Raw genomic sequence first — 14,776 nt, forward strand, 5'->3', positions numbered from 1 at the left:
GAAAAGAAAAGGGGGTGGAGGGTAGGAAAAGTGTTGCTAGCAGAGGATGGTTTCGATCCATCGACCTCTGGGTTATGGGCCCAGCACGCTTCCGCTGCGCCACTCTGCTGCTTAGAAAGGAGCCTCTCCCGGCACCATAAGTAGAGGTTCTCGCTGCCGCCTGCCCGCTCCATTCATGAGCATCGTACCCCCTCCAGCGGCCGCCCACCGCGAGCGCGCAGCCCGCTCCCTGATTGGCCCCTCTCACCCCGCCTCCTCCTCAGCTTGACAGTTACCCCAGCCAATAGCTTGCAACGAGCGTCTCCCCGGCCGCCAGCCTCGCGGCGGCGCGGGACCCAATAAGCGGGCGGGTTGTTGGGCGGTCAGGGGAGCGCAGCCCGGCGGGGTCTCCACAGCGGCGTTCATTGTTGGGCAGCGGCGGAGCCATGAGGTGAGGGGCGGCGGGTGCGGGAACCCCCGGGCCGGGGACTCCCGGGCCGCCCCCCCTGACGCCGCCTCCCTTCTCTCCGCAGGGGCGACCGAGGCCGAGGCCGCGGCGGACGCTTTGGTTCCAGGGGAGGCCCTGGCAGTGGGCGAGTCTGGCTTCTGCTCTAGCGAGGGTGGCTCTCTAGCGTGCCAGGCCTAGGGGGTGGGCTGCGGCCGCCCCCCGGGGCGCGCTGCCGGGGCGCAGGGACCGGGGTGCCAGCGTGCAGTGTAGCGCAGGAGAGCGGTGAGGCGTAGAGCTGGGGGCGGGGGGAGGGGGCTGGCCCCGCCGGGCCGGGTCTGTCAGCGCTGGGAAGCCCCCGGTGGGCGGCCACCGCCGGTTCGCACCGGGGCGGGGGGGTCAGCTAGCGGTAGGGGGATCACGAAGAAACCTGTCCTGTTTCTGTAGGGCCTTTCTCGCGCCTCGGGACCAAACCTCGACGAAATGGTGATGGGGGTTGGGGTGGGAGTGTGTGTGTGTGTGAGTGAGTGAGTGTGTGCTGGTGATGACAAAAGCCGCGAGCGGGCAGGCATCCCCGCAGAGAATAAAGTTCTTTTTTTCTTTCCCCCCTTTAGGTTCCGGCCCTTTGTGCCGCACATCCCCTTTGATTTCTATGTCGTGAGTAACCCTCTCCTATGGAGCTGTTTGCAGGCAACAGCTGCGGGACTTTTCCTTGTTTAAAGATGCATCTTAAAAACCTCATTTGCTGACTTTGGTGGTTTGACTTCTTTTAGTAAAGGAATTCACTGAAAATGCTGTTGGTTCAGTAACCTAACCCGAAATAGACCTCCTTACTGTCTCTGTTGTTCGGAGTACGGATGACTAGGATGCAGTTGAGTAATAATCACAACAAATAAATGCCTTAACTGAGGTTTTTTTTTCCTGCTTTTTAAGGCACCCTGCTCACCCAGACCCTCAATTCTGTCAGCTCCAGCACAGACCTGACAGGTTACTCCGACAGCTGCCATTCCCCTGTCAGATGTTCTCCAGGCAGTTTTGCCACGTTGGTCCTCACAGGACCAAGAGCAACATGCTTTTCCCACCTTTTTATAGGAGGAAATAATTTCCTCCTTCTACCAAGCATCTGCCCATTACAGACACATGGCTTCTAAGGCAAACAAGTTCACTTACATTTCCCTTCCAGGCCATGGCTTTGAATCCCACCGTAATGGAAAAGCTCCGGCCATCTGCAAACAAAGAGACTGTAATACAGTTAATAAAAATCCTCAACAGACCCATTCTTAATTAGATCTGCCCTGTCTCACACCCTGTAGTTGCATGGGCACACTGGTGGCTCCTCTGCCATCCCTGAAGACCTGCTGTTCCTGTCAGAGCACAGTGAGAGCGTACAGACTCTCCCTCCCTTAGGATAATGTGAATATGTAAAAGCAGTAAGCGAAGAGAAAACAGCGCTGGAGAATTAAAAAAAAAAAAAAAAAAAAAATCGCAGTAAATTTTGCTGGTGAGTGGGTTGAACCAAAGTTTTGTTCTTGGGCGTTGCAGTCTGATATCTGATCCCGTTTCAGTGCGAAATGGCTTTCCCCCGCGTAAAACCTGCCGCTGATGAGACTGCGTTCAGCGAAGCCTTACTGAAGAGAAACCAGGATCTTGCTCCGACCGCTGCTGAACAGGTTTTGTGCTGAAAATTGCCTTAAATTCTTTGGTTGGATGCTACTGCAGTGTTAAAAGAATGCAAAGACACGCTGTCCTTCAGAGAGTATAGCCAGGTGCAGTCATTACAAGCCTAAAAAACAATTGCTTCTCTCTGAAATGAAGACTGCAGTAGAGATACGGGTGGAGTTTCTTGGAACAGTGATTTTTAAGTGTTTCTTTTACCTGTTATGTACCTTGCATCAGGGCTGTCTGCATTACACTGTGCAAGATCAGATTATTTCAAGTTTGGACAACTGGCTGATAACACCACCCCTCTCCAATTCCTTTTCAGGCTTCCATTCTTTCTCTGGTGACCAAAATAAACAACGTGATCGACAACTTAATTGTTGCACCAGGAACATTTGAAGTGGTGAGTCCAAAACTGGCAAGCTCGGAGAAAAAGCTGTGTGGGTAGATGCTTTGGTAGAAGCAATGCCGCTGTTCTAGCTACCAAACCCAGCTCAAAGTTGTCTTAAAGAGTCATGCTTACTCCCAGAAACGTAGCACATGCATTAAATTCTCCAATTTTTGCTCTTTCAAACAGCAAATCGAAGAGGTTCGCCAGGTGGGTTCCTACAAGAAGGGCACCATGACAACGGGGCACAACGTGGCTGATCTAGTTGTGATTCTGAAAATCCTGCCCACCCGTGAGTAGTGGCTGCATGGCTGCTGAGGGGACTGCAGCGCTCATACCCGCTCTGACCGCCTCTTCTACTTCTCCCTAGTGGAAGCTGTGGCAGCCTTGGGAAACAAAGTCGTGGAAAGCCTGAGAGCACAGGACCCCAGTGAAGGTGGGATGCTCTTCTGCGTCATATGGGGTCGAGGGGGATGTAGGCTGATGTGAGGCAGTTTCCCTGTGAGCTTTGGGGTTTGTCTAAAGGGTATGGTGCTGAGCCTGGCGCCACTGCCAAGATCTGTGGTCTTTCCCGTGTTCCCGCATGCTGGTAAGGTCTTCCAGCTCCTCCATGAGGAATTCTTGTTGTTTCTCCCCAGTCTTGACCATGCTGACCAACGAGACCGGCTTCGAGATCAGCTCTGCGGATGCAACGGTAAAGATCCTTATCACCACGGTACCGCCCAACCTCCGGAAGCTGGACCCCGAGCTACACCGTAAGAGCTCAGCCCCACAATGTGAACCTTCACCGGAGTGGCGGGGAGCCAGCTGGCCTCCCCTGGCCCATACTTACTCAGCTTTTGGTTGGAAAAAAACCCCAAAACAACCAAACAAACCAGGGGCATTTCTGTTGCTTCTTTCAGTGGACATCAAAGTGCTGCAAAGCGCCCTGGCTGCCATCAGACATGCTCGCTGGTTTGAGGAGAATGCTTCGCAGTCCACGTGAGTTTGACCCTGCAGCTCTGAGGCCCAGCTGGAATAATCTTTACAGAGAACAGGGAAAAGGAAAGGCTGTTCCTGCAGCAGAAGGGCACTTGATGTGTTACAAACCCTCCTCCTGCCATCTTCTCCAGGGTGAAGGTCTTAATCCGGCTGCTGAAAGACCTGAGAATTCGATTCCCTGGCTTTGAGCCCCTCACGCCCTGGATTCTGGACCTGCTGGTGAGCGCACGAGGGGGAACGCTGATGGTGTGCCGGGCATGCTGTAGCCAACTTACAGCTCTCTGTGTGTCCCTGGGCTCCAGCAGCAGCAGGAATTGGGATTCTTGCACTTCCTTTGCTGTGAGCCGCTCTCATCCTAAACCCTCTCTTTTCTTTTTTCATCTCTTCAGGGGCACTACGCCGTGATGAACAACCCCACCAGGCAGCCCCTGGCACTCAACATCGCCTACAGGTCTGTTGCTGTTTGCTTCGCTGGTATAAATTCCTGTTACCACCCCTTTTGAACACACCAAATAAAAGCGGCAGCACCTCAGGGCTTGAAGGGACCGAACTGGAGACGGAAGCAGACTCCTCACATAGATGTGCTAGTTCCAGACTTCCTGGCTGTGTTTCTGTGCTGGAACAGACTAGTTTCTAACCTGAAATGTCTTTGTCCTGTAGGCGCTGCCTTCAGATCCTGGCAGCGGGGCTCTTCCTCCCTGGATCTGTTGGTATCACTGATCCCTGCGAGAGTGGAAACTTCAGAGTCCACACAGTTATGACCCTGGAACAGCAGGTGAGCAGCCTTGCCCGCAGCAGGAGAAGGGTCTAGAACCTGACCGCACTCTTGACTCTTCCTCCTCTCTGCAGGACATGGTGTGCTACACCGCGCAGACGCTTGTCCGCATTCTCTCGCATGGAGGCTACAGGAAAATCCTCGGCCAAGAGGGTGATGCTAGCTGTAAGTGGGGTTGGTGCAATGCATGGGTCTTCCTCCAGGCAGGCTGTCAGCATCTCGGGGGAACAGGACTGGTTTTCTGTGTTGCTGGAGGAAAATTAAGGGGTCCAAGAAGTGACTCATTAAAGCCCGGAGCAGTAGGGAGGAGGCGGCAAAGCTGGGGAGGTGTTGTGCTTCTCCCTGCACGTTCTGGGGACAGGGTCTGTCTGTGCTGCTCAAAGTCACCCTGAGCCCATTTTTGCAGACCTGGCTTCCGAAATGTCCACGTGGGATGGAGTGATAGTGACACCTTCTGAGAAGGCTTACGAGAAGCCTCCAGAGAAGAAAGAAGGAGAAGAGGAAGAAGAGAACCAAGAAGAACCTGCTACGGGCGAGGAGGAGGAGAGCATGGAGACGCAGGAGTGACTCGCCCAGGTAAAGCCTGTCAGTACTGCCGCCTGCGAGAAGGCAGCTCCGGGCAGGGGAGGGAATGGTTCGCCCCAGGGTGGTGCCCCCCCCCCCCAACAGCCCGTCTTTCCCCCTGCAGTAGGGCTCCCCACCGCCGGGTGCTGCTGGCTGAAGGATGTGAAGCACGAGTGGAGGACTGAGCCTGTCCTCAGTGAACGCAGCCAGCTGATGTGACCTGGCCCCCGTATGTGTTTTTAGTTTTTTTTTTTTAAGTCACATATTAAAGCATTCCTTCCTTTGGAGCGCGTCCTGTTTGTTCAGGTAGAAGATGCTCATTGTAGAAGGAGGCCAGAAAAAGGTCTAACAGCAGGAGGAAGTTCCTGAACTTGAAGAAAACCCACCCGGGGCTGCTGAACCCCAGCCTGACCTCTCTGGTAGCAGCACCTGCCTGTTTCTGCTTTCCCCAAGAGGCTGGGGCCGTGACACAGGACCGTTTAGACCCACACTACCTCACCAGCCCATAAGCAACGCACGGTCACTTTTATTACAGTGCCTACAAATCTAGAAATACAATTCAGGGTCCCCCGGTTCCTTCAGCTGCAGCTGAAGAACTGCAGCCTCACTCTGCAGGACTTTTTCCCCCTTCCCGCGCTGCGGAAGCTCAGGAGCACGCTGCTGCAAACAGGGATACCTGCTCCCCTCACCAGCTGCCCATTCCAGTCGCTGTCCTTCCGGGGCCACTCCTGTTCCAGCCCAGCTCCCGGGGCTGTCGGCGCAGCCGTGGTGTGAGGTGGATCCGGCCCGGTGCCACGATGGGGGCCTCACTTCCCGGGCAGGCCCTGGGGGTAGCTGCCCGACGCCTCCAGCATGGCCTTCCTTCGTACCGCCTCCTTTGCCACGCTGTGGTTCAGCCTCCGCAGCCGTTCCTGCAGAGGGGGGGGAGCAGCAGCCGTCAGAGCAGGGGGGGCCGAGATTCCCCCTGAACACCACAGCCCCCTGACACCCTCAGGGTCCCCGCGCTGACCTGGGCGTTCTGCAGGATGTTATTGACCAACACCACTCTGCGCCGGGCGTTCAGCAGCTTCTTCACGTAGGGATCGAGGTCCAGTGCCACTTTCTGGTCCTCGTTGATGCGGCACAGCTCTGGGGAGAGGGCAGAGTGGGGCGGAGTGGGCCCAGGGTACCACAGACCCCCAGGGGATGTGGGGAAACCCCACTGCACCCCCACAGCCAGGCTGCAGAGGTGACTCCCCCCACATGCCTCACCTGTGGCCAGGCTGTCGATGTGCTCCCGCAGCTCCACCTGGCTCTCCCTGCGGAGAAGACAGCTTCGGAGCCAGGGCAAAACCCTCGACCCCACCCCCGCAGCCCCCAACCCACCCCTGCTCCCCCTCTAACAAGAACTAGTGTCCCCAGTTGCCCCTAATCTCCTCCCAGTCCTGGTTACCTGCCATCCCTAACTCCTCCCAGCCCTGCTACGTGCCCTCTGCCTCTAAGTGCCACCCCATGTGTACTCCTAACGCGCCCCCCCCCCCCATCCCGGGGTCCTGCCCTCAGGGGCGCCAACCCCTGCAGCCCGCTCAGCCCAGCTGTGAACCCCTCAGCTCCCCACCCTGGCACCCCTAAGCTTCTCCGGGTGCTCCGCAAGTCCTTCCCCACCCCACCTTCACCCGACGCTGCCCCTCCATCCCTGTACCTACCCCTCTGCCCCTAAGCCCCGCTCTCACCCTGGTAGATGCCCCTCCGTTCCGCTCCCGCCCCGGTACGCGCACCTCGGCCCGGCTCCGGCCCCGCTCCCTGCCCCTCGGGCCCGCTCTCGCCGTCCCCCTCAGGCTCCGGCCCCTCTTCCCTCCCCCCAGCTCCCGGACCTGACGGCGTGGACGTGTCCGTCGAGCTGCCGCACCGCCGGCCGCAGGAACTGCAGCAGCCCCTCCGCGAACAGCTCCCGCGCCGCCGGGCCGCCACTCCCCGCCGCCATCTTGGCGCTGCCGACGCCGCGGGGGCCGACGGGAAATGGAGGCAGCGGGGCGGGAGACGCAACTTCCGCCCCGCGGGGGCCGCTGGGAAATGGAGTCCTGAGGCCTAGCGGTGGGCCCAGCTGCGGCCAAGCGGGAGGCACAGCTGGAGGCCTAGCAGTTGGTCCAGCTGTGGTCCGGCAGGAGGCACAGCTGAAGACACAGCCGTGGGCCCAGCTGTAGCCTAATGTGAGGTCCAGCTGTGGCATAGTGGGAGACACAGGTAGAGGCTTAGCAGTGGGTCCAGCTGTGGCCTAGCAGGGGGCACAGCTGTTGGCCTTGCAGCAGGCACACAGCTGGAGGCCCAGCTGTGGGCCTAGCAGGAGGCACAGCCCTCCGCAGCGCCAAGCAACCGCAGAAGGTGCGGACCCAGGCAGCAAAACCCAAACCCATTCATTAAATAACAGATAAAACAAACCCCCACTGTGTGGTTTTGGTACTTCCGGCTTCCTTTTTTTTTTTGGCTTTTTTTTTGCTTTTTTTTTTTACAAAAATTAAATTACGAGGGGCAGGGGTTAGTGCAAAGGGCCTGGCTCGGCAGCTGGCATGGTGTGCAGGACCTCATCCAGCAGCTGCAGGGCGCGGTGGAGGTGCACCTCGATCCAGCACGGCGTGTGCTTGATGCTTTGCCGGGGATAGTCGGGCCCCCAGCCCTTGACGAAGCTCAGCCGCAGGATACACAGCCGCCGCAGGTCATCCACACCGATCCCCGCTGCTGCTGAAAGACCTGTCCAGGAGGGACACCGCTGTGAGTTGGGGACCCCCATGGCCACAGGGGTCCCGTCCCAGCCCCGGGAGCTCACTCACCCACGGCGGGTGCGATGCCTCCCACCGAGCCGGGACCTGGGATGTTCCCGGCCACGGCGGCGGCCTGAGCGGCGGCTGCAGCCTGGGCTGTGGCCGCTTGCTGCTGCATCTGGCGGTGGCACTGGCGCAGGTCAAAAACCTGGGGGGCAACACAGGGGGACCCCTGAGAAGGGTGGCACCAAAGGGGGATACTCTGGGGACCCCCTTCAGCATGGGCAGCACGGTTCCTCTATCCCTCGAGCCCCTTCATTGTCCGTCAGCATGGGGGCACTTTGCCCAGGACTCCCTTTAACATGGGCACGGGGGTCCTTCCACCCTTGGGGTCCCTCCATTGCCACCCACCATGGGGGACGCATTGCCCAGTGCCCCTTTTAACATAGGCACAGGGGTCCCTCCACCCTTGGGGTCCCTCCATTGCCCCCTAGCATGAGTGACCCATTGCCCAGGACCCCTTTTAATGTGGCCACCAGGGTCCCTTCATCCCTGGGGTCCCTGCCTCCTGGGGATGCGTCCCCCCAGGGCCACCCCACCTTGATGTAGGCACCAGGGTAGATCTTGTGCACGGCGTCCCCGGGGGCTCTCCCCGCCTCCCGGTCCAGGTAGTAGCTCTGCACGAAGACGGCGTGGTCGCTCAGGCACCGCATCCACACATCGCCCTCGCCCCGGCACTCCAGCTGCACGCCCTTCCCGATGTGCAGCCTGTCCCACAGAGGCCATCAGCACCCACACCCCCTGGCTGCCCCCCAAATGCCCCTTAGCCCTCTATATCCCCCCCATACATCCCTCATTTGCCCCCTATATCTCCCTCCCTTCTGTCCTGTACGTTTCCCATTTTCGCCACCATGACCTGCACCTGCCCCATCACTCCTCAGTTGCCCCCTATATCCCCCCTTCTGCCCCATCACCCCCCAGTTGCCCCCTATGCCACCCCTTCATCCCTATATCACCCATTTTCCCTATATCCCCAATTCTGCCGCATATATCCCCCACTTGCCCCCTATATCACCCCCACCCATACATCACCTCTGCCCCCACACACACCCTTTTGCCCCCCATCTCCCCCTTCTGCCCCAGGTCTCATCCCCACATTACCCGCCCCCCCCATTTACCCCATCCATTCCTTCATCCCTCATTCACGCCTACACACATCCTCCTCCCGCTCCCCACTTTTTCTCCATGCTGCCCCCCAACCCTCTGCCACGCCATTGCCCTGTGTCCCCCCGGCCCTTGCCCCCTGCCCCACCGGGCCCGCTCGCTGGCGTCGGTGCGGTGCACATTGGAGAGCTGCCCCAGGCAGAAGCGGTCCCCCCCTGAGGGGTCCACGTAACCGTCCACGATGACCACGGGGCAGCTGGACGGCACCTTGAAGATCTCCCCCACCTGCACATCCATCTCAAAGTAGGCGATGGAGCACCAAAACTCCGGCCCTGGAGAGGGGACACACACGGATGGGGGGGGATCAGGGCAGCCACGGCGTGGATGAGGTGATCACCAGGGTGTTAATTAGGGTTGGGGGTGCTTACCAGGGTGGGTAGACACCGGTTGCTGGTATGGTCCGGAGCTATGGTGTGGGGGCCCTAGGGAGGGGGCAGAGATGGAGTCAGTGCAGTGAAAGAGCTGGGACCTCGTAGGTGACCCCAGCCCCGTGGCCCCCCAAACCTACAGTAGTGGTTGGGGTGGTGGAGTGGGGGCTGTGGGTGGCTCCCGCTGCTGGGCTGTGGCGGGGGGGTGGGCTGTGCCCCCCCCAGGCTCGGTGCGTAGATGGCTGTGCTGGTCCAGCTCACCGGTGAACCTGGGGCAGGAAAGGGGGTGAACAGGGGGGGGTGTCCCCATGCGGGACCCCCACTGAGCCAGGGGACAGGGGATGTCTCTGGTACTCACTGTGGTAGGGTGGCTTGGGGTAGCCATTCTGGGGGGGGGGCTGCGCCGGGGCGGCCAGGGGTGGCGTGGGACAGGTGACCTGTAGCAGCCCCTCGCCATGGGGCAGCGAGAGCAGGGAGCTGCTGGGGGCCACTGTGGGGGGGTGGAGGGGCTCAGATTGGTGCTCCCAAACCCTTCCCAGGGGATGGGGATGGGGATTAAGGGGGGGTCTCACCTGGGGGTGACATAGGCAGCACAGGGTAGAAGCTCCCGGGGACGTGGGGGGACTCGGGGAGCGGCAGGGGGGGCAGCGGCTGGCGGTAGGGCTCGGCAGGGGGCAGAGGTAGCGCCCGCTTGGCCCCCTGCTCCCGGCCGGGCGGCACCTCCATCTGCACACAGTCATGGACAAACTCCTCCTTCACCAGGCGCGTGGGGGGCACTGGGGAGGGGGGGGGACACACACCGGAGACCATGGGGGGCACGGGGACCCGCAGCGGAGCGGGGGATGCTGGCTCTGGGGGTGCTCCCCGCCGGCCTCGTGCCGGGGTCTCACCTGTGCTCTGGATGCTCAGACCTGTCGGGGGAAGATGGGGTGGGGGGGTGTTATGGGGAGCAGGGCGGGCCCCCCTGGGGGGTCCCAGGGGTGCTGGTGGGACTGACTCACCGATGGTGGGGGCCACCACGCGCTCGTAGTGGTAGGGGTTGACGCAGACGCTGTCGTACTTGAGGTCGAAGGCGAACTGGCAGAATTTAACGTGTTTCAGCTCGTTTTTGTGGAGGTCGGGCCAGCGCCACAGCCGGGCGTAGATGACGTGGGGGAACCCCTTCCTGCCGGCCACCTGGGGGGGGCACACAGGACGGGGACACCGCTGTGACTAGGAGAGCACGCAGGGATCATGTGTCCCCCCCCGCCGCCTCCCGCCCCTTCCAAGCTGACTGCATCCAGCCTGGATGCTGGACCCCCCCCAGCATCCCCCCCGAGCACAGGGGCTGGCGCCAGGCCGGGACCCTGCGGCGGCTGGGGGGGCTCCCCCTGCGCCTCCCCGGCTCCAGACATAACAACCCCCACCCCTGCTCGCAGGCTGCCAGACAGTGACTCATCCCGGGAAGGGGGGCAGAGTCGCCGGGGGATGCCAGCGCAGTGGGAGGGGGGTCCGCGGGCTGGGGGCAACGCTGCCTGCAGCTGCCCCTGCCTCAGTGCGGCTGCCCCAGCAGGGTGGGCACCTCTGCCTGTCCCTGTCCCTGTCCCCCCCCCTCCATCGCTGGGGCGGCCACAGCTGTGGGTGGGTGGGCGCAAGCCCAGACACTGAAGTCAGCGTGGCTCCCAGCCCAGAGCTGCAGGCTCAGTATGGCAGGGGTCCCCCTGTGTGCCCCTCCCCGGGACGTCCCTCTGCTGGGCCCCTTGCTGCCCAAGCCCCCCCAGTTTGGGGAGGGCCAGGGCTTCCGGGGGCATCCCAACACCCAGATCCCCCAAGCTTGGGGAGGGCTTGCAGGGGGTGTCATGGGGCACTTGGGTCCCCCCCAGCTCAGGGAGGGTTGTGGGGTCTAGGGGGTCATGGGGCACCCCAGCACCCAGGTCCCCGCACTCGGGCAGCGCCGTGGGGGGCATGGGGGGCCATCAGGCAGCCAGTGCCCGGTGTCCCGGCACGGCAGGGTTACCTGGAGCCGCCCGTCCAAGGTGCGCTGGATGGTGACGCACTTGCTGGGGTGGGCGCCGTTGGTGGTGACGGCGGCGATGAGCGAGTCGAGCTCGTCCTTCTTCTCCTTGAGCTTCTTGACGAGGCTCTCGATGGCCCGCTTGGCGAAGGTCTCGTTCTCCCCGCCCTGCCGGTGGCACATCAGGCTGTGCACGATGCTCAGGCAGACGTCGCTGCTCGTGGGCGCGCCGAGGGACATGGCGCTGCTCCCCTGCAAGGCACGGCACGGCACGGCCCTGCCTGTCACCCCGCAGCAGGGGACCTGCCGCCCCCTCTGCCCTCGCCTGTGTGGCCACCACTGTGGCATGGGCCACCGAGCTGGTACGGGGTGCCTGTGCCCACGGGGCAGACACCGTGCTGGCAAGTGGGACACGTGGCCCCTGTGTGGCACCGGGGATGGGGCAGCACCCTGAAATGGCATGTAGCAGGCGAGGCAGATGTGGGACAAAGCTGTATGTCACCTCAAAGTGGGGGGCCAGCCTGGACGCCTGCGTTCCGGGGTCCCTGCCTGGGGTGGGAGGAGGCACAGGGGTTACAGCGATGCTGGGACACGCGGGGTGTCCCCAGCTCCCCACAATCCCTGGCTCTGATGGCCACAAAGGCAGAGTTGGGCCACAGCATCACGCTCCGTGGCGTGCATGGGGACACCCGCCATGTCACACAGCAGCCTGGCAGGGAGGACACTTGCGTGTGTGCAGTGTGCAAGGGTGCGTGCGTGCAAGCACTCGCTCCGGGCTGGAGTGATGGACGCATGCTCCGCTGCTGCCTGTGCTGCTGCCTGTCCTATCGAGGGTGTGGGGGCCAGACTAAACAGAGCCCCAGCTTGGCGCCGCTCCTTAACCCCTCGCTCGCTGCTGGGCTTCTCCCTTTCCTGCCTCCCCTGCCAGACTGTGTCCACGCCAAGAGCTGCACACACGCACACGTGCCGGGGCCCCGTGAGCATCCCCCCACCCGGCCGTGCCCGTGCCGGGGCTCTGCGCCTGCTGCGGTGCCGCTGCCGTGGGGTCCTGGTTCTGCATCGCGGTGGCTGCAACGCTCCAGGGCTTGGGAAAAACCTTGGGCTGGCGGCAGACACAACAAACCGTCAGCTCTTGCTCCGCGCTGCTTATCGGCGGGACGGGAGGCAGGCTGTCCTGCCAGCACCCTGCCTGCGTCTTCCCCCCAGCGCGGGCGCAGGGCCATGGCCCCCCCTTGCCGGAGCGATGCTGCTGGTGGGGCTCCTCCAGCCTGAGACAAGCCAGATGCTGTCGGCCATGGGGACACCTCTGGGGATGCTGGAGGGGCCCTGCGGAGTCCCCCGTGGCTGGAGCACAGCCCTGAGCCCCCGTCAGGCTACGGGATTCACCCATGGGTGCTAATGCAGCCTCGCGCACCCACTCCCGGGATGCCTGGTGCAGCCTCGACACTGGCACACTCCTGCCTGCTTCCCGCCAGCCAGCTCAGCCCCAGGGTCCCTGCCTGCCCCGCACCCTCTGCCTCAAGGCTCAAATTTGAGGCCAGAAGAGGCAAAAGAGGGTGGCGGGGACTCCCTGTGAGCAGGGGCTGTGTGGGATCGTGCTGGCAGAGCCCCAGCGTCGGTCCCAGTTCCCCCCAGCTCCCATTATCTGGGAGCAAAGTGAGCGGCCGATGCCGAAGCTCCAGAAAAGACTCGAATGGCCAGGGCTCGCTCTCTCCAGCCCCATCCAAAACTCAGCCCAGTCTGCTCTGGGGCAAACTGGGGTGAGCAGGAGGCAGAGATGGCTTCTCCCTGGCTCCAGCTGCCTTGCGGTGATGCGGTGGCTGGGAGCACTCGGTGAGATCTCCCCTCCACCCCACCCCGCATCGCTCCTGCCGTTACAATACCTCGCTGATGCCGTGGTCTGCGTCGCGCGGCCGGAGCCAGCCTTGTCCCCTGGAGCCAGCTCCTGCAGCCCCGGCACGGACACCCGCTCTGGCCTAATCTCCTCGGCCGCTAACTTTGCTCCCAGATAATCCCAAGGACAGGGACAAAGGCGGGTGCCTGGGTGGGGATTTCATTCCTGCCTGCGCCTCCCTGCTGCCAGCCCGGCTTCTGCCCCCCCAGCCCAGCTCTGGCCCCCCTCTGGGCAGGGGGATGCCCCCCGTGCTGGGCTCTGGGCGGGAGGCTGGGAGGGAGGCGGGAGGGCTGCCCTGGAGAAGCGGGTGCCAACAGGCCACCCCTGCTCCAAACCCCAGCTCCCAGGGCTTCGCAGGGCAGGGGCCCGCCTCCGTCCCCAGGTCCCCTGTGGCCTGAAAGCTGGGCTGCTGGGGGGGGGGAGAGCGGGGAGCCGCCCAGAGGGCTCCCGGAGCAGGTGGGGGCCTCGTGCCCCCATGCGCGGCCACCGCTCCGCGAGGCCCGGAGCTGATGGCGAGGGGCTGGGGGCAGCAGCAGCAGGTGGGTGGGCATGGCGGGGTGACGGGTGGGCGCGAGGCCTCGAGGAGGGGGCACGATGCCCGTGGGACTCGGCAAGCGCTGAGCGGGGCTGGGCCGGCTACTCACCTCCGCCGCCCGGCTCTCCTCACTCGGGGTCCGGCTCCTGCTGCATCTCCTCCGGCTGCCTGTCCCTGCCCGGCCCTGCCTGCTGCTGCCCACAGCCCTGCCCGGCCCTGCCTGTCCCCACCTGCTCCTGCCAGTCCCTGCCCGCAGCCCTACCTGCTCCTGCCCATCCCTGCCTGCTCCTGCCTGCGACCCTGCCTGCTCCTGCCTGACCCTACCCGCTCCTGCCTGTCCCTGCCCGCGGCTCTGCCTGGCCCTGCCCGTGGCCCTGCCCGCTCCTGCCGGTCCCTACCCGTTCCCTGCCTGTCCCTGCCCGTGGCCCTGCCCGCTCCTGCCGGTCCCTGCCCGCTCCTGCCGCCGCTTTGCAACTTGTTTGCTACAATAACAAAAGGAGAAGCCGGAGCGCGTGAGGCGCTGGCGCGCCGCAGCCAATAGCAGGCGCCGTGACAGGCGGCCGTCGCGTCGCCAACCAATAGCGGCCTCGCTTCCATCGCGGGCGGGGCGGCCGAGGCGGGCCCCGCTCCCGCCGCCCCAGGGACCCTCCGGCAGCGGCGGCGGGAGGCAGGGCCGGGCGGGGGGTGGGTGCGCTACAGGCGCAGCCGGGGCAGCCCCGGCATCATCATCCTCATCCTCACCCCCCTCGGTGCCGGCGGCAGGCCGGGCTGGAGCAGAGGCGGCTCCGGCGGGGGAACCTCAGAGCAGCCCCCAGTGCCCAAAGGGGCCACCAAGGCAGGAGGCAGGGGGCTTCTTGCAAGGGCAAGATACAAGGGTAACGATACAGCGGGGGGGGGGGGGGGGGGGGGGGGGGGCAGCTTTAAGCTGAAAAAAGGCAGATTTAGGTGGGATATCCGGAAGAAGTTCTTCCCTGTGAGGGCGGTGAGGCGCTGGCACAGGCTCCCAGAGCAGCTGTGGGTGCCCCAGCCCTGGCAAGGTCCCAGGCCAGGCTGGATGGGGCTGGGGGCAACCTAGGCTGCTGGGAGGGGGCCCTGCCCGTGGCAGGGGGTGGCACTGGATCATCTTTAAGGCTCCTTCCAACCCAAACCTTTCTACAAGGTCCGACTCCTCTCACAGCAGAGGATACCACCTTCCCTTGGCTTCCTCCTCCCCCCCACAAAGTAAATTTACCC

General features: G+C 62.9%; 3 protein-coding genes across 6 annotated transcripts; 1 reads left to right on the forward strand and 2 right to left on the reverse strand.

Annotated features, from left to right (window-relative positions):
- The first annotated feature begins 343 nt into the window (after positions 1 to 343).
- Positions 344 to 5,078, forward strand: ILF2 (interleukin enhancer binding factor 2). Of its 3 annotated transcripts, none has more exons than XM_080368589.1 (15): positions 344 to 430; positions 513 to 572; positions 1,039 to 1,081; positions 1,990 to 2,094; positions 2,409 to 2,486; positions 2,661 to 2,763; positions 2,842 to 2,907; positions 3,110 to 3,226; positions 3,374 to 3,452; positions 3,584 to 3,671; positions 3,842 to 3,903; positions 4,113 to 4,227; positions 4,302 to 4,392; positions 4,634 to 4,803; positions 4,916 to 5,078. In XM_080368589.1, exons 1-14 carry the CDS (start codon positions 426 to 428, stop codon positions 4,792 to 4,794), a joined length of 1,173 nt encoding a protein of 390 aa, XP_080224715.1. In that variant the 5' UTR covers positions 344 to 425; the 3' UTR covers positions 4,795 to 4,803; positions 4,916 to 5,078. The 3 variants fall into 3 exon arrangements, with proteins under 3 accessions (XP_080224715.1, XP_080224716.1, XP_080224717.1); XM_080368590.1 differs by having other exon boundaries at positions 387 to 430; positions 513 to 554; positions 1,038 to 1,081; XM_080368591.1 differs by lacking the exons at positions 344 to 430; positions 513 to 572; positions 1,039 to 1,081 and adding an exon at positions 1,088 to 1,295.
- A 219-nt stretch (positions 5,079 to 5,297) lies between these two features.
- On the reverse strand, positions 5,298 to 6,801 carry SNAPIN (SNAP associated protein). The gene is made up of 4 exons (XM_080368607.1): positions 6,645 to 6,801; positions 6,043 to 6,089; positions 5,801 to 5,919; positions 5,298 to 5,702 (listed from the first exon to the last, which is right to left on the reverse strand). The coding sequence occupies exons 1-4, from the start codon at positions 6,752 to 6,754 to the stop codon at positions 5,598 to 5,600; spliced, it is 381 nt and encodes a 126-aa protein (XP_080224733.1). The 5' UTR covers positions 6,755 to 6,801; the 3' UTR covers positions 5,298 to 5,597.
- Positions 6,802 to 7,309: 508 nt separating this feature from the next.
- On the reverse strand, positions 7,310 to 12,989 carry LOC308055017 (mothers against decapentaplegic homolog 4-like; the record flags this gene model as incomplete). 2 transcript variants are annotated; one of them, XM_080368586.1, is made up of 9 exons in its annotated part: positions 11,118 to 12,989; positions 10,123 to 10,297; positions 9,694 to 10,032; positions 9,480 to 9,611; positions 9,262 to 9,390; positions 9,122 to 9,175; positions 8,842 to 9,025; positions 8,129 to 8,297; positions 7,310 to 7,518 (listed from the first exon to the last, which is right to left on the reverse strand). In XM_080368586.1, the coding sequence occupies exons 1-9, from the start codon at positions 11,574 to 11,576 to the stop codon at positions 7,456 to 7,458; spliced, it is 1,704 nt and encodes a 567-aa protein (XP_080224712.1). In that variant the 5' UTR covers positions 11,577 to 12,989. The 2 variants fall into 2 exon arrangements, with proteins under 2 accessions (XP_080224712.1, XP_080224711.1); XM_080368585.1 differs by lacking the exon at positions 7,310 to 7,518 and adding an exon at positions 7,591 to 7,737.
- Positions 12,990 to 14,776: the final 1,787 nt, after the last annotated feature.

This window comes from Falco punctatus (assembly GCF_963210335.1).
Source record: "Falco punctatus genome assembly, chromosome: 18".
Classification (NCBI taxonomy): domain Eukaryota; kingdom Metazoa; phylum Chordata; class Aves; order Falconiformes; family Falconidae; genus Falco; species Falco punctatus.

Coding starts and splice junctions, on each gene's coding strand:
- ILF2 (XM_080368589.1), top strand. Junction 3,453..3,583: donor GAGAATGCTTCGCAGTCCAC/GTGAGTTTGACC, acceptor CATCTTCTCCAG/GGTGAAGGTCTTAATCCGGC. Junction 3,672..3,841: donor CCTGGATTCTGGACCTGCTG/GTGAGCGCACGA, acceptor TCATCTCTTCAG/GGGCACTACGCCGTGATGAA.
- SNAPIN (XM_080368607.1), bottom strand. CDS start 6,754: ATGGCGGCGGGGAGTGGCGGCCCGGCGGCGCGGGAGCTGTTCGCGGAG. Junction 6,090..6,644: donor GGACACGTCCACGCCGTCAG/GTCCGGGAGCTG, acceptor TCTTCTCCGCAG/GGAGAGCCAGGTGGAGCTGC. Junction 5,920..6,042: donor CATCGACAGCCTGGCCACAG/GTGAGGCATGTG, acceptor CCCTCTCCCCAG/AGCTGTGCCGCATCAACGAG.